This window comes from Centruroides vittatus, unplaced genomic scaffold (genome assembly GCF_030686945.1).
Source record: "Centruroides vittatus isolate TY-2023 unplaced genomic scaffold, ASM3068694v2 contig_3127, whole genome shotgun sequence".
Classification (NCBI taxonomy): Eukaryota; Metazoa; Arthropoda; class Arachnida; order Scorpiones; family Buthidae; genus Centruroides; species Centruroides vittatus.
Window position 1 is genome coordinate 282,482 of NW_027122015.1, and position 22,781 is coordinate 305,262.

Sequence of the window (22,781 nt, forward strand, 5' to 3'; positions counted from 1 at the left end):
TAGAATGATTTAACTTCATTATATTTAATACTACAAATATAATTTAAATATTAATTTATGATGAAAAGTTTATCAATAAGATTAAGGGCATGCAATTTTTCGAACGTATCTTTAAAGTAAACATCGTAATTCATTAATACAATAAAGAGGACATTCAAGTACTGTGTTACGTAAGCACTTAAAGAAGAGGAAAGTGAAAGTAAATCTTATGAATGCTTACGTGGAATAGGCAGAGAAGCCCCGAGGAGGGAGAAAAAGAAGCAAAAATTGCCCTGGGCCTGGAAGAAGTAGTACAATTTAGTATAAAACAATTTTTCTATTGGGATCTGAAACAGTTTTGGGCTTTCTTCCCCATTTTTTGTTTACTTCCTTTAATTTAATACGGTAATTTAATTCGCTGTAGGGCCCCCTATATGTGTTTTGCCCCTGGCCCTCATTCTCAGAAATATCTTGCATAAGCATTGATTAGACATACCCAAAGGTTACTCTGGGTGGTCCTGAGAATGTCTAATCAATGCTTACGTATTTTGTGAACACATTCAAAGATATTTTCAATGTATCCAAAGAAATATTCACGAAGAACATTATCAAAATCGTAAATATTGATGTCTTTACTGAATCAAAGTACAGTATTTAATTCCTTCTCTTTCCGTGATAAGTAGAATATAGAGTGGGAGTAGATGAACGCACGTGCATAATTTAGGGAGAGGGATGTTCTTAATGCTCGCTTGGAGGATGGAAGAGCTTAATTGAGTGCCCACAAATTACGATGATATTATGTAAAATGCGCTTTTCTTTCTTTCTTTTTTTTTTTACAATAATTTTCAAAAATAAATTAAACAATCGTTTTGTAATTTAAAAATTTGTCTGTAACAATTTATTATTTACTTAAGTAATTTTTTAGTGGGCAGAGAATTAAGCATTACGGTTAAAGTCTACGGTTCTATGGTAGAAAGTTCCACATTGTCAACGTGGAAGTAAAAAAATGTAGTAAAATTTCTGCTGGATCAAATAAACGTGCTTATTTGTAAGTCGTTAAAACATTTCTAACAAAATAAGTAAATAAATAGGAGATTTCTCTGAAAATGCCAATAGCAGCTGCTTCATGTTTACATTTTGATATGGAGGAATCTTTTACTTAATCGTTAATTTTTATAGAAATTTCAAGGAAGGAAAAAAAAAAGCTTTCCTTATTGTTTGTCCGTTCGTTTCTATTTCTATCTTATTTATTTCTTTTTTTAAAATTAAAATCCTTCCATACAAAAGAAGGAAAATAATACCGAAAAGTAGTGTTTTTATATTACACAAAAACATTTACGTGACAGAAATTTATTATTTTAAAATGTTTTGACACCGTTTATTGAATTTAAAAAGCGAAATTTCCGAATTTTCACTACACGCAAACGTGTATTTTTTCCTTTCTTCCTCGTTCTGTGGCACGCGCTTTTCAAAACGTTCCATTTCCCAGATGTAACCCATCACGGAAGTGGAAAATCACGTGACCGGGAGCACCCTCGTCAAGTTCTCATTTCTGACAACAGATGGCGATTTACAGGAGAACTTGTGACGTCACGCGATGATGGAGAGTGGAGGGGAGGCAGCTGGATGTGAATGACAGAACTCGAGAAGCTTCGCAAGTGAGATGGTGAGGTGTGACATGTCGGGACGTTACTAGGACTAACCATCTCGTCCCCCCTGATTTTAGGGGATTTCCATAACTATTGTTCCTATTAATCAAGGTAAGTCAATTTATACCATTTCTATTAATTGTCACATTTTTTAATCGAGCACTTATTAAGTGTAATCGCAGCACACTCATTAACAAACTAAGAACACTGTATTTAATTGGGCACCTATTGTTAACATGTAGGATATTATTCACCGTAAGCATCCCGATGCGATTCTTATTGTTAACACATAAGAAATTGTACTCTATAAGCACTATACCTTTTTAGTTTTAGTGTATTTCTTATTGTTAAAACGCACCAAAAATTATTCGTTAACAATATTCTCTAATTTTAGTGATGATTTTATTGTTGTATACCACCGAAATTGTTCACCAAGAATATTAGAAGCAACGAAATTCGGTGTTCTTTGATCATTTTCCATAAAGACAAAATGTAAATTACAATCTTTTTGGAAGAATTACACCGAATTTGGAAAAAAAAAAAAAAAAATTCGTGGGAAAACCCTCTAAATTCGATCTTTGTTTTCCAAAGACACATTTTCGTTGCTTCTGTCGTAGTTTAGATTTGTATAGAATGTAAATTGTCTAACGCTTCATCTCGTTTTGTAATAATAGTTTCTTTTTTTAAGAAATTTAATGTATGCTTTGTTTTATTTTCCAAAAATTTTACGGACACGATTTCTTCGAAATCTTCATAAATGTACCCCGACAATAGCCCATTAATGGTAGCATTTGACAGATTTAAATTTGTCGATAATTTGGTTTATATATTCATTTAAAAAGTGAATTTTGTCGTAAGAAATTTTTCAAATCCTCACGAAACGATCCTTGCAAATCGATTTCTTTGTCACTCGGATGCCAACTGTTTAGTGGCAAATGAAAATCCGGTTAATATCCTTTCACTTTCGGCGTGTTCACGACTTGGAGAGAAATTTTTTAGATTCCATTCTATTTCGCGTCATAAAATGAATGTTTCCAGTTGAATTTTGATAGAGAATTTAAGAAATTTTGCATCCTCCGACGTCAAATGTAGGTTACTCCGGTATCTTTTGATACAGTTTTTTAGAAAATGGCAGAATATAAAGCGAGTAGAACAGAACGTTGTACCACGTCTAATTGGCTAATTTACCGTCACGTTTCTTTAACAAGATTACAAATTTACAGCGATTTTTTTTTAATGTTACAAAAAAACCCCCAAAAAGTGTGTTTCTTTAACGACACGAGAACCTTTAACATTAAAATTTTTTTTAAAAAAATATATTTCGTATTTTTGTTAGAAACGATGGAAGATGGGGACAATAGCAACCAGGATGTTCACAATAGATGTTTGCTTGGAGGGATCCCCACCCCCTAGTCCTGCTTCCATATCGCATTTCCTAAAATTCGCCCCAACTTGGGAAAAGTGGCAGCTGGATGTTCCCCCTCCCATTTTCCCCTTGGGGTCGGGATATTGTCCCCAAAACGTCCCTCACTGTTCATTGCACTGAAAGGAACAAAAAAAAAATCGGAGCTACTACCATCCAAAAAAAAGGAACTTTAAAATTTTATTCCTGAATTTAAAAAAAAACCTTAAATTCTCACTTTTTTCTCACCCAAGAATAGGGAATCGTTGGTGAAGGATGCTAAAAATGTATACTCTTACGCTATTTAATTAATTTACAATACAAAAGATTTACTTACACGTTCTTAGATGGAATTATTTATTTACTTTGTTTATCAACACGAAACGTTTCTACACGACACTTCCATGCTCCCAACACAAAAACATTTACTTCTACGCTCTCGACACGAAACTACAGTACTTCCATGTTCACTACACAAAGCATTACTTCCACGCTCTTCATTTACTGTATTTCCAGCTTTACAGTGAATCTATAACTATTTTATTTTAAGATTTTCAGGTTTATAATTTACAGATTTACAATAAAAATGGATTATCTTGATTTATTTCCAAGTGAACAATCATATTTTAAAAAAATCATATCCAAAAAAGCCTTCGTTTTATAGGTTTAAAACATTAAAAAGTCTCTTTTAGATGTTTTTTCTAATGTGTTTTTTTACAAGATAATTGAATTAATCAGGTGTAAATCACTTAAATGTGTATTTTTTTTTAATGTTTAGGTCGGTGTATACCTTTCATAGAGACAATTGAGTTTCTGTGAAGGTGGTCATGACCTGGTGGAAATTATGGCCACGTACTTAGCAGTTTTGGTAACGTTCCTTTCCCGGATTGCGGCTGTGACGTTAACGGGACTTATTGGTAAGTTTTAAATTACGCAAAACACTACTTTTTCTTTTTTAACACACGAAACTAATGTCTTTTTCTTTTTTAACAAATACCCAAAAACGGGTGGTGGTGGGGAGCGCGCGAGGGAGAATTTATTGTCTGAATGGCTTGGCTTAGGTTGCCATGGTAATGGCTTCACGATGGATAAGTTCAATATCGCGAGCTGCATCCGTTGTCAGGGAAACGAGTCACGTGGCTACTGGTTAGTTATTTCCCGATTTTCTTTTTTGGAAATTCGATTTTTTTTGGGTCTTCCCCTCATTTTTTTTCCTTCGTGTTCTCTCGGATTGACTAAAATTAATTATCTTTCGGTTGAATATTTAGTTACAAGTGACTAAAAAATGGGTTTTAATGTTATTTTTTCTGATTTTATTTTAAAAGTCATCGTAAGAATTGACGGTGATCCACTAAAAAAAACCATTTTTCTGATATAACAACAAAATCTTTCAAAAAATTATTTTTATTAAGTAATCAAACATGTTATATATATATATAATTGTATTATTTATAAATCTCTTAAATCAAATATATTTTTAAAATATAAATGAATTTATTTATTATTTTTGTAAGAAATTTCACTCTCTACATGAAATTCTGTACTTTGTTTACAGTGGTGTAAAGCTGGTGAATCAATTACTTTGTGCTGGCTTACTACTTAATCTGACCCACTTTTAACGAAATTCTCACAATTTCACGTGTTTTCTGAAATTTTTCTTCTTAAATTTCACAGAAATATAATTTATTTTGTGTCATTTCTAATTAATAATTTCGTTCGTGTATAAATTTCCAATTTAATTTCCATTTTTACATAATTCGTGAAATTCGTGAAATTTAGCTGTCTTCCTGAATAAAAATCAAACGAAACATGAATTGTGTTTCTCGTTACAGATAATTAGTTAATAATGCCTCGTCATTAGAAACTAATTAGAATTTCGTGTATGTTTCTATGGAAATGAGTTTATTGGAAAGAATTCTTCAAGTGTTTATTTGTTGGGTGTTTTTTTTTTAGATGAAAATTGGAGCAAATTTCTGTAAAATGTCGAAATTTGGTGACGAATTTGTTGTTTCCGTTCCCCGGTTTTTCCCTTTTCTGAGGCCTCTCGGGGCCCGGGTATGAATCACTAGTCAGATCCTCCGCTGTGTTCCCATTCTTAAAAAGGGGATTGCGTTCAAACTGGTCAGTTGGCCCAGCTGCTCCTCTTTCAATACAATTAACCATTTTATCACTTACTCATTTCTTCTGTTCGATCCGTTGAAAGATAATCTTCACGCATTAGGAACAACAACATGTTCTTAACTAGAAAAATGGTTTCTAAGGTTAGCACCTTGTCTTGTTTATTTAAATACAAAATATATCGCATAAGAGCTTTAATTTTGCTCTAACGGGCAAGAAATGCATTAAAAATGATCAATGAATGGTCGTTAATAACACTATTTACCTATGTTTTAACACCAAGTTCTTGAAGTTGAACTATGCACTAATTCATTTAACTATAAGCTATATTGTACGAGGGCATTAATTATGATCTAATGGGTAAGGAATATCATAATAACTGTCATTTTTTGGGTGATTTTTAACGCTTTAAGACAAAGATAAGAGCGTGGTCCACCGTGTTCTTGACTTTTGTTGCTACGTTTTAATTCGTTTAACTATAAAATATATTTTCATAATGGCATTAATTATGCTCTAATAAGCAAGAAATGTCATAAAAATCAGCAACGAATGACAATCATTCACGCTGTTTAACCACGCTTTTAACTGTTAACACCGTGCTCTTGAAGTTAGCGCCATGCTCCAATTCACTTAACTGTAAAATACATCGCACCAAGGCATTATATTCTAATGGACAAGAAATGTCATAAAATTACCCAAAGAGGGACATTATTAACACTATTTCTTAAAAGTTGGAAATTTATAAGAGGAAAACGTATGGTCAGGCGCAAAAAAAGAAATCGGGGTTTTTAAAAGACTAATTCTTTTTGACTGAATTAAGAATTATAACAGGAATAAAATGTATAAAATTTGTGTTACAAAAAGTAAAATTCTAAAGTCAAAACGAATTTTCATCGATCATCGCCACGTTCAATCTATAGTCATCAGCACAGAACACGACCCCTGAGCGTTAATCATGTCCGAAAGTCGGGATGAATCATTGCTGAATATAACTAATCGTTATTATTGTATCACTGACGTCACTTAAACCCCCCCAAATTGCTAACAACAAAGAAAATAGTCTGTTTTTTCCCTCTTACAAGAATCTCTTTGTGTTAAAAATACAATATTTTTTGATATTTTTTTTGTATTTTCGATGTTAAATGTACGTAATCAGAAATTTTTTATTGTTGTTCTCTGTACAAAAAATCCGTAAACGATCCTTTAAGGATCTCTTTTTCCCCCCACAGAAAACAAAGAAATATACAATTGAGTGTATTCCTGATCGGCATACCACAACTTAATGAATAGGATCAGCTGAGTCCTGGCTGAATGCGGAAGTTTTAGTAGGCAAAGGGTTGACGCATTGTGTTCCTCCCTCCAGTTGGGTAGGGAAACGAAAGGGTTGAGCTCCCTGCGATAAAGGGTTAACAGGTTATCTGCATTCCACTCACTTGAATACTTCTCCCTCGAGGCAGGCCTGTTTTTTTCATTTCGTTTTTTCTTAATGAGTGGGCACGTAGTGTAAACAAACAATGGAGGATTGACAAGTGACACTAGAATGACTTCATTTATGAACTCCTGCACGGATTAAATGTCTTTTAAGTGGATAATTATATTTATTTTTAATCGTAATTAAGGACTTTGATTTATTTATTTATAAAATCGGACATTTTTTATACTGATTTTGATTAAACGTGGTAATAATTTGATTGGGATAAAAATTGATTTTTATGGTACCTATGGCTCGAGATAGTGCTATAGAGCCATGCTTAGAGAGTGAAATGTTCCGGTTTCAAGTAGAAAAATCGATTTGGTGATTCAGAATTCCGACTTACAATATTTTTATCTGGATATTTTTATGAATTTACTTATAGATCATTTGAAATTTATAACAGAATCAGATTTATTAGTTTGCCAAGAAGTTTCGTTGAATGGTGACTCAGAATCTCGATTGAAATGGATAAACAATGACGATCTGTAACGTAATCCAAGCCCTAATCAATTATAAGATATAAACGAAATTTAAGAGTTATAAACAGTTGTAAATTCGAATTTTCTCCAAAAAAAAACCCCTGTACTTTTTGGAATTTTATCAGAAAATTCATCATTTTTTATCTCTAACTTTGTAATTTTGGTGTCTTTTTGGATACATCAATAGCTCAAGTTATATATATATACGTAAACAGTTTCCCTTTTAGTAAACTATTGTGTTATATTACCGTAGCAGTAACTATTACTACAATGTCTAGATGGGTAGTAAGTAACTAGTAAACGAATGGATGGATTTAGTCAAAGGGAGGACGTTGGGTGTTTCGGTTGATTTGGTTTTCGTAGAGCTGGAGGGAACTCGGTCACAAGATGAGGGTCGAGGAGATCAATACTCGACACCCCTCGTCTCCTGGTCGACTCCCTAATTCTCCCTCCCTGCATCGACCTAGGTTATAATGATAGAAACCAACCATCCGGCAGTTCCCTTTAAATTTATCAATTTTCTTTCAAAAAAAAAAAAAAAAAGCTTTTATCTCTTCTAAAAATATATAAAATTGAGCTATGGCTTTGATTTTATGTTCCTCAATAATTTTTAGAAGAGGTTATGTCTATAAATACACATAAAATCTTCTATATATTGTCACGTTGTAGATTATCTTTGATTTCAAAAAATCGACAAGCTGCTGGTGATCATTTGTAGTATTTTTAGAATATAATCTGATTAAGATCTTTAGCGATAAGAAGTAATCATTTTAGTTCCGTTTAATGGTCCTCATGAGCAGAATTAAGTGATTTTTTTATCCTCCTTTGTCTTGAACTTAGAATCATCACATCGATAATCACTTCAACAACATTCATCACCGTTATCTTCATATCCTTGTTAAATGATAACAAGACAGTGAAACATAACGCTACTTTAATCGCTTTCTAAAAAGTCACTACCAAAAATGCTCACGATTTTCGTGTTAATTGCAATTAACAAGACCCGAAATTAATGATTTTAACGTGTTATATTAACTAGTTTTTTTTTTTGGAATATTTAACGAAGGTGAACAGTAACAGCTGTGATAGGTCATAGTATAACAATAGCTATATAATGTTTTAAATCCAGGACCCGGGGAGGGGAGTTAAAAAAAATGCTTCTATAGGTGCTTCCCTCGTTTTTTGATCCCCGATGTATTTTTTTTTCTTTCTCACGGTCCAAACCCCGAAACCCCGAGGGGGACTGCATAAAATCACCTGGCTAGGAGATTAGGTCATTTTTTTGTGTGCACACTCCCCACTCTTCCTCTCTATCCCTTAGTTTCCCCAGGGGCTAACAGGAGCTCTTCCCCTACCAATAGGGGACGCGCTTTTTTTGTGAGGGTTTTTTATTCTCTTCCGAACCCCTCACTGATGGGTGGGAACCAGATGGACGTCGACGATGAGGTAACAGATGGGAGTTTGTGTGAAACGGATCGAGTCGATTTTATCCCTTATTGTTGCCATGACGATCGAGCAGGTTGCCTTTCTTGTGCTGCTTTTTTTTTAATTTTATTTTTTGCTCAGGAAGCGAGGAGAAGTGAACATCTGGTTTTGCTCGATTTCCTTATACACTCGTAAAACACAAATCTTTTTTGGATATAAATAAACTTAGTGGTGCTTTCCACGCTATCGGATTGTTTTCGTGTTCGGAAATTAGTCTACACGTTAAACTGTACTATTTCTTCTACACCCTTCATTCGAGCGATGAATCAAACTTTATTACAAAATCTGGAATGATTCAAATGTAGATCGAGCATCGACTCAAAATCGATGCTTGATCCACATATATAAGCCAAGCCTCAATGTACTCTTTGCATCAAATTCTACGATCGCTATTGAGTTAAACGGATATATTCAAATCGTAGTTTCGATTAATTCCGTAAACTAAATTAATTAAAATAAATTTAAACTTTGTATTAGTCACCAATTGATGAAATTTTGTAAATCGATACCGGTATAATTGGCTCGAATGAACTTTACAAGCGGCTATGACTCATCACAAAGAAACCTATTATTTGGTGTTCACAATTACTTAATTCGAAAAATTCTCGAAATTACGCATCAAAATTTCAATTTAGATATATATAAACGCTTTATCGAGGTAGGATAGTAATGCTGGGAGGTGTGAAGAAAGTATAAAAGATTAGTTGCTTAGTGATTCATCCTGGGACCAGATGTTAAAGGCAATCATTCAGCCAGCTGTTTACATTTTAAATGTTTCTTTATGTTTATAATCATACATTTAATATTAAGCAATAGTTTTTAGATGGTGATATTTTTTAAATATAAAATAAGACCATCACCTAAAAAATCCATAATATCTAATTGATGAATTCCCATGTAAAAAAGTCATTTACGAACTCAAAAATCATAACTTTTAGATATAAAAATTAGGTAGAAAAGGTCGTTGATATATCTAAAAGTCGAATTTTCGTGTAAAAAGTGGTCAGTAGGAATTTTCACATTAAAAACGTCCGTAAAGGTTTTTTTAGATGGAAATTCTTATTGATACACAAAAAAAGATGTCAAAGAGTATTTCCGCATTCTCCCGAATCGTCTATTTAACCCTTTCGTGTGCTGCCCCATAGGGCTGCGTCACGTGCGTCACGAGTCAATTGAATGATTTAACCCTTCCCTCCCGTGTAGAGAGGGAAGGGTTAACTCAACCCTATCCTCTCCTCCTTGTACCCCCCTTCGATTGGGGATCAAGGACGTCACTCCCAACTCGCATAACTTCACCTGATGTATCAGTTCAACAGGTTTTTCTTTTTTAGAACAGTGCAGAATTTATGCCTCAAATTCTAAAAAAGATTTATGTATTTATAGACGATGGATTCACATCCAGTTGCGTTGTTAAACGTCAGTTCCAATCTCCTTATGTCACACCCATTCTGGATCAAGTTGCGATAGTGACTGGATGCAGTAGCCAGGATATCACTTCAACTTCTCAGGTAAGTTGTGTAATTTATAGAAGTTGTGGCTAATTTATGGGTAATATTATGGAAATTTATGGTTAAAGCCATTCAAATCAAGGAAATTGTAACTGCTGTAACTGTGTACAATACTGTTTGGATTTAACTAAATCAATACTATGAATATGCAATTCAACGATTCACTTAGAAAGAAATTACAGAATTGCATGGTTTCGTAGTAGATGAAACTATACGAAGTACATTTAAATATTCAAATTATGCAACGAAAATAAGAGAATTTTCTCACTGTAGAAGAGTTTATACCTATTTTGGATTCCTTTAAAGCCCTCTTTTTGTATAACCATCAATGGCTTTCTGGAGGCCCATTTCACAAAGGAAAACTGATGCTTTGTTCCCTCGTTTCCCTATGTTGCTTAGCAAAGTTTTTATCGGGAGTTTTTAGAATTAACACAGATTTGAATCTAGTTTTATTGATTTATCTTTTTGTAAATCAACTTTTAAAATCTGATTCTTAATGAATTAATAATCAACAAAGAACTTTATCATACAGAATACCGATTAAAGGGGTCAGAATGGCGAAGTTTTATGCATCCGATTTTAAAATATATTTAAAATGTAGTTGCAAAGTTAGGCATTTTGTCGCGAATTTCGCAGAAATTTACAATTTGGCGAAATAAACATTAACCATTGATGGTTTTAATGCTTAAAGAGAAATAATTTGTGGAGAATTATCGTAAACATTATTATATATTTAATGATATTTATGATAATTCGAAGGCACGACGGTGAAAAACATCGTTTCTTCAAACTAAAGTCTCAATATCGCTGCTTTGCTTTGATAGTGACACAACAAAAAAAAAAAAAAAAAATTTTTTTGCTTTAATCATGTAAAATGGCATACTTCTACCTCCATTTGATTCCCATCAAAATTCATCAACTTGTATTCAGCTGTTAGTCAATTAGTTTTAAATGCTTCCCTTGTAAAATTAACAGATTTTTGTTTTTAATTATGACATTATCAAAGCAAAGCAGCGATATCTTCACCACATTTATCATCCGAAAATGATTTTTTTCAAGTTTCTTCAATATTTTATACATTCAGTGAGCACTGTAATTTCAAATTTCGAATCTTAATTCGCAAGATCCTGCACATTTAGCCTTATCCTTTCTTCGAAATAAGAAATGCGGATCTAAAATTTTGAATGTGGCTCACAAAACTTGCTAAATTCAAAAGATAAAAAAAGGGACGATTTTTCTCTTATATAATCAGCACAAAAGGGACAAGAATACTTGTATTTTCAGCAACACACCCATAATTATGTATTAAAAATTTTTATATGTATTATATAAAAGATACACCCGTTATTATATATAATTATTTACAAATACGTTTCTATTCAGTAGAAAAATATAGCAATTATTTGATTCTGGTTTCGTAAGAAATCATTTACTTCGATGTATGATGCAATTAAAGATCCATTGTTACGTCCTCTGTCACTTCGCGCTCCCAGACAAGACCGTTGCGCCATCTGTGAGCCGAAACAGGAAGCTCAAAGATCGCATCCAACTTGGGTGCTTATATAATATACAAGAAGCCGCGGAGTAACTAGAACTGTTAATAATCACAGTTCCAGTTACTCCATGGCTTTTTGTACACACGAAATACTTTTTTGTTAAAAAAAATGTATAATTTTTAAAAGTACAACCGCTTTTATTCATCGGTACCCCTGGGTTTTTCACTTCCACTGTGAATCACCCTCAGCGGTGAATCATCAATCATTGATTAGATCAACCGCCAGATAATTCATCTTGTATATTATCATAAATATAAATAAAATTTTAAATTAAGATGTAAAAATTAACATATTTATCGCCCCTTTTATAAAAGTTTAATTTGGGTGTCATTTCCTAGCACCGATCTTTAAATCCTTGTTTGCTGATAAGGCATTTTTGCCTGATAACTGCCTCAAATATGGGCAATTATACGCAAACAAGCCGAATAAAAACATCATTAGAAATCATTTTTGAATGGCAAATGATACCAAATGATGTAAACTGGTATGGATCGGCAGGAAATAATTCAAATTGGCAAATCATTTTAATTGTGTACTCATTTGCTTTGTGTAGAAAGAACTGTTTGAATGGTGGAAACGATAACTTTGAAAACATTTAAAGAATATTCGATTAAAGGATTTGTTCTGAACACATCATTTGGTCATTTGAAACTGTAATAACCACTTCAGAAATATGGACTGATATTTGAAATTGATGAAATGATACATTTCAGTTCGGCTTAGGAGAAATATGAGTATAAATTACTTTAATCCAATTCATACACAAATGCATTCGATTGAAATGGCAATAAATGATTTTTAAGGTCTTTGTAATAACATACAGTATTTGGATCCATTAGTATTTTGTATAATTTTAAAACATTATTAAACAAAATAAGTTCCTTTTGCCATTTTCTTTAACTTTTTCATTTATTGAATTTGAAAATGAATTTAATTATGGAAGGACAATTTTTCTAGGATACGATCTCGGCGTTCTGGTTTCCTGATCGATTTTCACTTGGAATTAATATTCTTCTTTCTGTTATAATATCGGTAACATTTGTATAAAAATGTATATGCTCGTTATAAGTAATTAATGAAATGAGTTTCTGTTTTACAGGAAATTCATGTGATCAGTTTGGGTAGTTCGGGTTATAACCTAACTTCCCTGACTGACTATTTGCCGACAGTGTCCTTATTAATCAAACCACAACAACAACACAGCACCCACGCGGGACCACTTGTAGTTGTGTTACATGCCACGAATCCTGTCATGTGGCAATTGTTCGTTGAAAGAATTTCGAGTTCCTCAAGACTTGTTGTTGTGGTGAGTATCTTAATCTTAATCTTTTGAGTACGAAATTCTACCGAAAATATAAAATAAAATCTACGATTATAAAATTTCAGGTGACCGAGCCTTCTCAATTAGTTTCGAGTGCACCGTTAAAGTTATCTACTAATAGAAAACCACAACTACCTCTCAGAAGATTACTAGGATGGGTACAGCAACAATATGGTTCTGTAACATCCCTATCAAGGATATCTGTGGCTAATACTGTCACATTAACTGTGGGAACAAGTAAGAATTTTTAAATGATTTTAAGACCGGTTACTCTGATCAGAATATTTGGACTGTTGATAATTTAATTCTATACTATTTTCTAAAATAGAAATTCATGCTGCTTTTTAATTGCATAGATGGTGAAACCATTGCTCAATGTGATACAACCAGTATGGCTCCCACAGAACGTGTTTGGGCTTCCTATATTCAGCCACAACCCGTAATAGGATGTGCAGCAGAAAGAAAGTTTTATTCTTATGCAAGGTAAGATACAGTGTATATTTGATAAATGTCATAAACAGTACAATACAATCAGTTTTTTGTATTATTTTTAAAGTATTATTTTATTACAGTAATACCAGGATCATTCTAGGATTCTATAGTAGCACTGGGTTTAAAGGATTTACAAGCCACAGTCAGGAAACAGAGCTTTCGTGAGATATAGACCTGTTGCTACTACAGAATCCTGAATAGTTTTGAAATGGAATGGTCCTGATCTTGGAATGAAATGATCACAAGAAACTTTGTGATTAAAGTAATGCTTAAATGTATTAAAAATGTAATCAAATATGTTAATGCTATACCTTTATCTAAATGTAACTGTGAAGTTTTTATGTTAAGCACAACTTTATAAGCTAGAAATAATGAGAAAGACAATGCATGGCTTACAATTCATTTCTAGATACATCTAGTATATTTCAATTTTTATATTTAATGATAAGGATCAAGAAATTTTGTTAATCAAAAAATGTTTTTTAAGAAAATCCATACGTCATGGAGCTATCTTGATCTTTATATTTTAATCAATCTTTTGAAACTATTATCCCAATTTATCTTATAAAGTTATAATAAAAAGTTTATTATTTAATCTCAAAATTAGCATTTGAAAATTTTGAAATTTTCAGATATTGTTTGAATTGTTAGTAGAATAATTCCCAAAACAGCATCATTAAAAATTATATTTTATATTACAGAGACGTACATATAGTAGAGTTACTAAACAGCGCAGGTAGCCGTGAAATATTACTCCATTTGCAACCCCAAGGAGAAGTTCAAGCATCCGTACTAAACCAACCCATTGTTGAAAGAGATATACTAATCGTTTTGAAGTGTCATACATCAATAAAATGGAAAGTTCAGTCTTGGGGAATAAAAGGAATCCTAACTATTGTGGTAATTAATATTTTTCACTATCACTTTTTTCATTTTGGAATTTGAGAATGAAATTTAGAGTTCCAGGACAGTTTTGCTGTTGACAAGACCTCAAACTGTTCTGGATTTAAGTCATTTCCATTCTGTCATCCTGTTAAACAATTTTAATTTGACATGTAATTTCTGTATTTATCTTACTTTTTTGAATAGTCTGAACAAGAAGTGGAAGCAAGATCCTTGCCAAATTACCAACCTATGCAAGTAGAGCAAGTGAGCCTTCCTAATGACACAGAGAGCCTTTTGGTTTTAACTGAAGGTCTTTATAATCCTGTTCTCACATTGACTAAAGCTGCAGCTGCTAATAAAGTGAACATCTTTGTCGATGGAAAGAAAGGTAATAATGGCCATTATATATATATATAAGTGGTTCTTAACCTGGGGTGGGGTGCAAGAAAGCATTTCCAGGAATGCAAGAGAAATTTCAAAAAATAAAAAATAAAAAAAAAATAAAAAATAGCTAATGAGCATATGGAAATGGAATTTGAAAAACTATACTTAGAACAGTTCTGGTGTAAACAGTTAGAAGCTTATCCACAACTGGCAAAAGCAGCACTAGAGACATTTTTACCATTTGCCACCACCTACCATTATGAAAAGGGATTTTCAGCACTTTTGCACATAAAACAAAAGCCAGAAATTGCTTAAATGCATCTGACGACTTATGTGTGGCTCTTTCAAAAAAGGAGCCTCGTTTTAATAGAATAATTATGAATAAAGAACAACAACCTAGCCATTAAAATTTAAATATTGCTTTTTATGTTATATAGTAATATATATTGTAAATAAACACATTTGTTTATGCAATAAATGTGTTTTCTTAAATAAAAAATATACACACATTTTTAAGGGGGGTGCAAGAGCTTATTTTCATATTCAAGGGGGTGCTGACCACTAAAACGGTTAAGAACTGCTGATATATATAATGATTAACTTTATGTAAAAATAAATTTATGATGTGTTATAAATATAATAAATATTTGGCATTTTAATAATAAAATTTCAGACAAAAAATTACAAAACATCCAAAGTGACAGCGGTCAGATTGCTCTCCAGTCATCCGCGGGTCAGATTGTTTCTACAGATCCACCCTCGTCTATAGATACTTCAGTTTTTGCAAGAATGATCAGTCAGTATGGAACTGCTCCAAAATGGTCATCAGGTTTAAGATCTCCTGGAACTAAAGCCTACATGGTTCCTAAATCAGGAAGCAATAAAAGTAAGTGCTCTATCTAAAATAAAATGAAAAATATTATTTAAATAATAATAATGATAAATCTTGGATACATAGATGAAGAAAGAAGACCAAATGCTCAATTGATACAAGAAATGGAGCTAAGATGCTTGGATGGTAGAGTGAAGGTTTCTTTTGCACAGGATAAAGTAGAATCTGCATTAAGAGCCATGATTGGTGGACAAGAGAGAACAGTAGACATCACCATGACTGATCCAACATGCAGAGCTCAAACAAATTCAACTCACTACTACATTGAATCATCCTTACAGAGTTGTGGTTCCAGAATTGTCACTGAAAGAAACAAGAAAATATATTACAATCAGGTATCTTCTGATAGATGATTAGAGTATAAGAAGTATTTTATTTTCAATTACATCTTTATAATAATGAATATTTCTTCTTTTAGATTTTGTTTTGGATTCAGTCTAAAAAAGAACATATTGAAAGAAACCTTCACTCTCCAATGGATACATTACAAGATGATGAAGATATTCTAGACGAGACTGGATCTGGAAATGATTCTTCCGACAACGATGATGCTAGCAGTATTTTAATACCTCTCAGCTTTCAATGTGTTTATAATCTCTCTGTCGGTCGTAGGGAACATAATTTGGGCGAACAGGTAACATTACCTTTTTTCTATGAATTTCCATTTTGTTGATACTTCATACTATTCAGAGAATTAATTTATATAACCGTAGCAATTCATTTGAGTACAATACTATTGAATGGAAATTTTCAAATGTTCAATGTGAATTTTGGGTTAAAATTTTCACGGATTTCAAGTTCTTAACAGTTTTTAGACAATATCTTAGCATGTATTTACTTCATTTGCTTTTATAGAAGTATTGCAAGTTAATATACTAAATTAAGATAATTAGAATTCTGAGGAAGTAAGATAACTCAGTTAAAATCAAGCACTGTACTGCTAATTAATTGAACTCCACAGTTTAATAATTCCGATCTAAAAACTGATTATTTTTAATAGATATTAATGAAAATATATGCTTAAAATTTTAAATATTACAGATCATCAGACCACAGTCCTACAAGTTACGTCTCTATCTGGATAAGAATTTCTATCACATGGTGCCTCAACATGCTTATCCATTGAAGGTTGTTGTCAGAGATTTTATATATGTCCAAGTTGGAATCGAAGCTGGTTAGTTGGACAGTCAAATCTTTTAACTTTAATCACACCAGTAAATTTAAGAAATTAACAATGTAATAATGTATTCTACAGGCCCCTATTTTGGAGTAATGCCAGAACAATGTTGGTTATCAGAAGCTAGAAACCATCATCATGATAGAAGTAGAAGGCACTACCTTCTTCAGCACAGGTTAAATATCTTTACTAATGCATTATAAATGTATTTAAGTGTAGATGTAGTAAGTAATTTGAAAAATCTAAAAATATGTTTATTTTTCTTTTTAGATGTCCTGTTGATCGAAGCGTCGAATTACTATCAGCCGAATCAATAGGAAAACAGATAACTCATCAGCGGCGCTATTTTTCGTTTCAGTTGAAGGAACAACACGTGAATCATAGTTTTTATTTACATTGTCATCTAATTCCTTGTAGCTCTTTGTCTTATCTTCAAACTGATGGAATAACTGCTGTAAGTTAATGGATCTTCTCAAAAGTTTCAAGATTTTGGTATAATTCTTATGTATAAAGTATGATATTTTGTGTTTTACTAATATTTGTATTGAATTTAGTGTGTCAATCCCGAAGACCATTGTGTTAATACCGGTACAAGATCAAGATCTCATGCAGAAACTTTGCCTAATTATGCTAGCTATGAAGTTTGTGGACCTATCCAAGTAGTATCTTCAACAAAAACAGAAAAATCCAAAAGTAAATGATGATGATAAATCTGAGTTTTATTAAATTATCATCATCTGACATATATATTAATTTATATTTTGTTTCTGTAGATTCATTTCATGTTAGTCACAGTACAAAGAAAACTAATGAGTTTCCCGATAAACATAAAACAGTGAAAACTCATAGCAATGCTCAAGTTAAAGAAAAGGGATCACAACGATTGCTTTTTGCCGGTCTTTCGACAGAAATGGTCGTAGGAATTGCATTTGCATCATTTGTGACGGGTGCAGGTTTAATGTCGCTGCTCTGGTTCATTCATCTTAGAACAGGTAATTGTTTTCATTTTTGTACTTATACATACATGCGAACAATGTTAATTTTACAGTTACGTACTGTATCAATTTCGTCAAATTGCTCACTCCAAGCTTAACACTAGAACTGTAAAACAATGTTGTATAAGTTATTTTCAAGATTTATCTTATTATGCAGTGATTTATATGTGAATGCACGTTATTAATGCCTTCTTCTTATGCATGATCTGCTTTTTTTTATGCAGAAATTTGAATCATCCTGTATACTTGTTTTGTCATTGCCAGCTGTCTGGTGAAAGTTTTTGTATTTAAGTATTTTCAGAGAGCTATATAAACCAGTTATCTTATTTGTATATTTTGTTTCCCTACTTTTATAATTATTTTCAAAATTTGTTGCTTACTTGGCTGAGTTAAGGTAATTTTGGTCCAGGAAAGTCCTTCTGCAAATAATCCAATCCAATCCTAAACTCAACCATGACTCATTAGATCTACATCATAAAATCAAAACTTGCATAATTGTATGATCTATTGAGAAAATACCACTACTGGAGTTTATCATCATCTTTACAAATTACAATAGTCTTAGGAAGTGTTACATAAGTACAATGCATCAGCACATTTTAAATTTGTTTTGACCTGTCATATTTTCAAATTTATTAACATTTAGACTGTATCAATTTATATGATTTCTACAATAAAAAATTTTTTTGTTTCAGATCCTACACGACAGGATCAGAATCATCAGCACAATCCCCATCGCCATCACCATTCTGGCTGTGATCTTTCTGGTCAGAGTGGAAGTTCTACTCCGAGTTCCCAAGCACCGATGACATCTCATACCTGTGGCTAGATTTTCCTAATGGACTCTTTGAATACTCAGTCTATCAGTAACGAGTAGGAGCACAAGCTGTACTGATCCGATTAGCAGATGATAGATAACTTCACCTAATACATATCAATAGTTTGTTTGAAAGATGATCAGCCTTTGTACAGATGACATATAATTATGGTACTGATCTTCTCTCAAACAGAGATTGCATTATTTAACAAATTCTCAATTTTTTAAAAACTTTTTTATCTTAAATGCAAAAACTATTAAGTTCGGATCGATACTTCTTGCCATCTTACTCATTTTATAAATGGTAATTGTCATGCAAATGCCTTATTTCATAAGTCTGTGCATGGCATCAGTTCCTGATTCAACTCATTCCATGAGGTGAGTTGAGGCCCTCACTATTTTATACTGGTATTTTACATAGTACCGTATGGCCTCGTTTGCTCTCAGGTCAATTTGAATTATTGTCACTGTTGTTCCTTCATTGTTGTAGTCATATCGTCTGCCATATGTATTGTTTATTCACGGATGATGGCGGTGCCTATCTTCTCCACGACTTCTTTCGAGAAACACGGAAAAGCAGTTATGCCATACAGATGACGTAAGCGACAGAACAATCTGTAATGTTTCTTTGTGCCAAACAGTTGTTCCAATTTTTCTATACATATATTTATAAAAACACAATTTAAGAATGTTACTGAAACCAAGTTTATAACATTCTTACCTCCGATTCGGTGAGAATCAATTAAACTATTTAATGGGAAGATTTTTCCTATTTATTATTACTTTTAGGGACATTACGGCCAGTACTTTAACTAACTTTAACAAAAATTAAGCTCAAAGAGCACTTACCTTCTATTTTGGTGGCAGACTGCTTTTCCACAAACAGAAAACAAAACATAGTTTTTGTGCACCGTGTTGTTTCCCCTTTCTAACCAAGTCTATAAATAACATGTAATATATTAAAATCGAAGTATAGACGGGTGGGAAGGTGGTAACAACATGAATTAGCAGTTATTAAATAAGAATAGAGCTCCCTGTACTTAGCAAAAAAACTGTGTTGCTGGATGGTAAAAGTAGAATATTTATAATTATATATATTATATATTTACACACAAGAATAGAAGACTCTGTGGAGTAGTATTTTTCTTTTAAAAAGTCCATATAAGATAAAAGAAACCAAATATGCCTTCAATAAATTATTAAATTGTGTACTTAATAAGAAGAAGAAGAAATATATATATATATATATTTTCTAAGATATTACTTTTTTCAATGATCTACCTCAGAAGATTGTTGCCTGCATTATGATGGTCTTGTATGTGCTGATAGAGGGATTGTGCTATTTAGACAAGAGCTTGAAATTATGAAAATCTGAAAGGAAAAGAACATTCTTTTGAGTTTTTGACTGTTAGTTTGATAAGTTTTGGTAATTAGCGATGGATAAAGAATGAAAAAAGGAAGTAATTTTTGTTAGAAGGAAAGCATTCTGCTGCTTCTTATACAAGAATTGACAAGATAGTGTATTGCAGGAATGCTGAAATTAACTTAATTTTTTAAATATTAGTAGCACTGCTAGATGTGTATGTTTTCTGCTCCATACTCAAGAGCACATATTTTTGATTATCGCGTATGTGAAGAATGAAAGTATCGTCCTCGAATGCATCGTTTCCGGACGAAGAGGTATGTACTTATAATAGTCCTACGTCTTAGAATTTTTATTTCATGTCTGTCATGTCATAGTGCCTGCTAAATGTTTAAAAATGTTACTTACTATGTCCAGTAGAAACCTATAACTCAAAGCATCTAAATTAGTATTTGCTAGCATGTATTTGTCTTTTACAAGGTATGTATAAATGAGAGGAGGACCAATCGATCTGTTGACATTTCCTTTGGCACCATATAACTACTGAAATAGTTCCTAATTTTTATTGAAAGACGTTTGAGATACCTAATGTTATTGATTTGTTTGAACACCAGAATGTTGGAAAATTTTTATATTTCAAGTTTCTATTGGTAAATATTTATTGGTATCCATTAATTTACATTTGTTTGTTAGTAAATTCTTTCATTTCTTCATGTTCTTGCATACTTGTACATGAAACAATGTACCTGAAAAACTGTGCCTCTATGAAAATTACCTCATGCCAAAGATATAATTTTCATTCTCTAGTTTTTTTTTATTCACTTATATATGATTTTTCTTAATGTTACGCCAAAGGAAATGCTTAATTTTATGCCAGGTTACTAGAGATGAAAGGTCGTATCGCTTCTTCCTAAGTACAAATTTACCAAATATTGCACAAGAACCTTTTATAATTTTCATTTATAAATATATAAAACTATCATTTGTATCGGATTTATTTATCTCTAAGTTGTTGTTTCCAATTGTAGATGTTGAAAGTATGACATCTAGTCTCTACAATTGGTTATAAAGAAAAAAAAAATATATATATATATCCATCTGGTTTTGTCTGGACATTACTAAGCTTCGAGCATATGGCTAACGGGTATTTCTCATGTATATAATTTTTCGGTGTTAATGAGAAATCGCACGTAACGATAACGTTGGTTATATGTCTATGACAGCCAAAGATGATGCCTCTGCAATCATGCCTATTTTACTGCACTTAATAACTGCCCAAGATAAGTGCAATGAACCAAGTTCCTGTGTATTTGTGCCATGGCGAAGTCAACATCAGAAGAAAGTATTTGAAACTATATATAAATATAATTAAAAGTTGGAGTTTGGAATACCTTCTTCCTGAAATTATGCACAATTGTGTTTAGATGATAATTCTGTTTGAAGTGTTAATACACGTGTAGTTTATTGGAGTAGGGCCTGTAGTAAAAATGATATCTGCATGCGTGCAGAAGCATAGTAAATTAAAACAGTGTCATCAGATATAAAATATATCCTACTAAAGAATACTATTTGTCATAGACATCATGACCAAATAAAAATGTATGTGTTTGCATAGATATGTATATTTTTTCTGTCTGTTCTTATGCTTTCTGTTATATCTATATTAAGTCAGTGTCATATTGGGAGATTTGTATAGGAGATTGTTAAAAATCATTTTAACTCTACCCAGTTTGACTGCTGCTCTATCTCTCTGAATGTTCCTTCCTGAAGAGTTCCTGCAAAAACAATATTAAGTAAATTTCACTGTTGAAATATAATAAATCCTGTTGTTGCTGCCGAGTGTTCCTCGAATTTCCTTCCTATAAATTACTGTTGCTTATGTTGTCTCGACAAGTTCCTAAGAAAAATGAATTTTTTAATGGTAAGCATCAGAACAGACAGAAATTTAATCTTACAAACCAGTAAGGTTAGCCAATCAGTTCCTTTGTTAGTACATTTTAAACATGTATGTTACAATTGTGTGTAAAAATAAACCATATTTTTACTTTATGATGCAACTGTCTCATACGTACAAACTACATGGTTGTGTTCCTGTATCAGTTTTGTTACTCTATGGAAGTGTATATACATATATATGTATGCTGCCCACAGAGTTATTTTTCAATAAAAGAATTTTCATGTCTTGGAATCTTTCTTTTATTACTTTTAATTCTTGATTCTGTATAATTAAAAGAATGACTCAAGTTATTATAAGTACCGTATTTTACAGACTATAAGACGCACTTTTTTCTTCGAAAAATTGCCTCCAAAATTCAGGTGCGTCTTATAGTCCGTAAAATACGGTAATTCTAATTTTCAAAATTATTGTTCATATTTCGGTTCGGATCATCTGAAATATCTTCCAGAAGCAAGACACTACCAATATATCTGCTGCTTCATTCAGCAGAATAATTATTATCTTCAGTTGTTATTGGGAGAATTGATGTCACAATAAGTCCTTACTGAAAGATTATAAAAAAAAAGTATTTTTAAGTTTGCATATAAGTTTAAAAGTTACTTTGTTCGATAAATGGAAACTATATACAGCAGAAAGTAATTATAATAGGCATAAGAAGAACTCTTCAAGGTTTCATTAAAATCACATCATATAAGTATAACTTTGAGTATCTTTTAATTGTAGCAAGACAGTAACTATAATACTGCTAGATAAATATATGTTTGAATTATATTTATTTTAAATAATGATTTAAATCAGTGCCAAAATTTGAGCTAATTCTATCATCAAATTAATTTGGTTCATTTAAA

General features: G+C 32.1%; 1 protein-coding gene across 1 annotated transcript; it reads left to right on the forward strand.

The window, feature by feature from the left end:
- The first annotated feature begins 1,585 nt into the window (after window positions 1–1,585).
- Window positions 1,586–22,164, forward strand: LOC136973273 (transforming growth factor beta receptor type 3-like). The gene is made up of 17 exons (XM_067267985.1): window positions 1,586–1,739; window positions 3,809–3,947; window positions 9,970–10,094; window positions 12,750–12,956; window positions 13,037–13,208; window positions 13,328–13,454; window positions 14,165–14,363; window positions 14,553–14,736; window positions 15,406–15,618; window positions 15,691–15,959; window positions 16,043–16,258; window positions 16,666–16,798; window positions 16,880–16,976; window positions 17,072–17,255; window positions 17,356–17,494; window positions 17,575–17,793; window positions 18,492–22,164. The coding sequence occupies exons 2-17, from the start codon at window positions 3,875–3,877 to the stop codon at window positions 18,623–18,625; spliced, it is 2,691 nt and encodes an 896-aa protein (XP_067124086.1). The 5' UTR covers window positions 1,586–1,739; window positions 3,809–3,874; the 3' UTR covers window positions 18,626–22,164.
- The last annotated feature ends 617 nt before the right edge of the window (window positions 22,165–22,781 follow it).

Excerpts from the sequence above, each read along its gene's own strand:
- LOC136973273 (XM_067267985.1), top strand. The coding sequence starts at position 3,875 with ATGGCCACGTACTTAGCAGTTTTGGTAACGTTCCTTTCCCGGATTGCG. Across the intron at positions 12,957-13,036 it reads CCTCAAGACTTGTTGTTGTG|GTGACCGAGCCTTCTCAATT; the intron begins GTGAGTATCTTA and ends ATAAAATTTCAG. Across the intron at positions 17,495-17,574 it reads AAAAACAGAAAAATCCAAAA|ATTCATTTCATGTTAGTCAC; the intron begins GTAAATGATGAT and ends TTGTTTCTGTAG.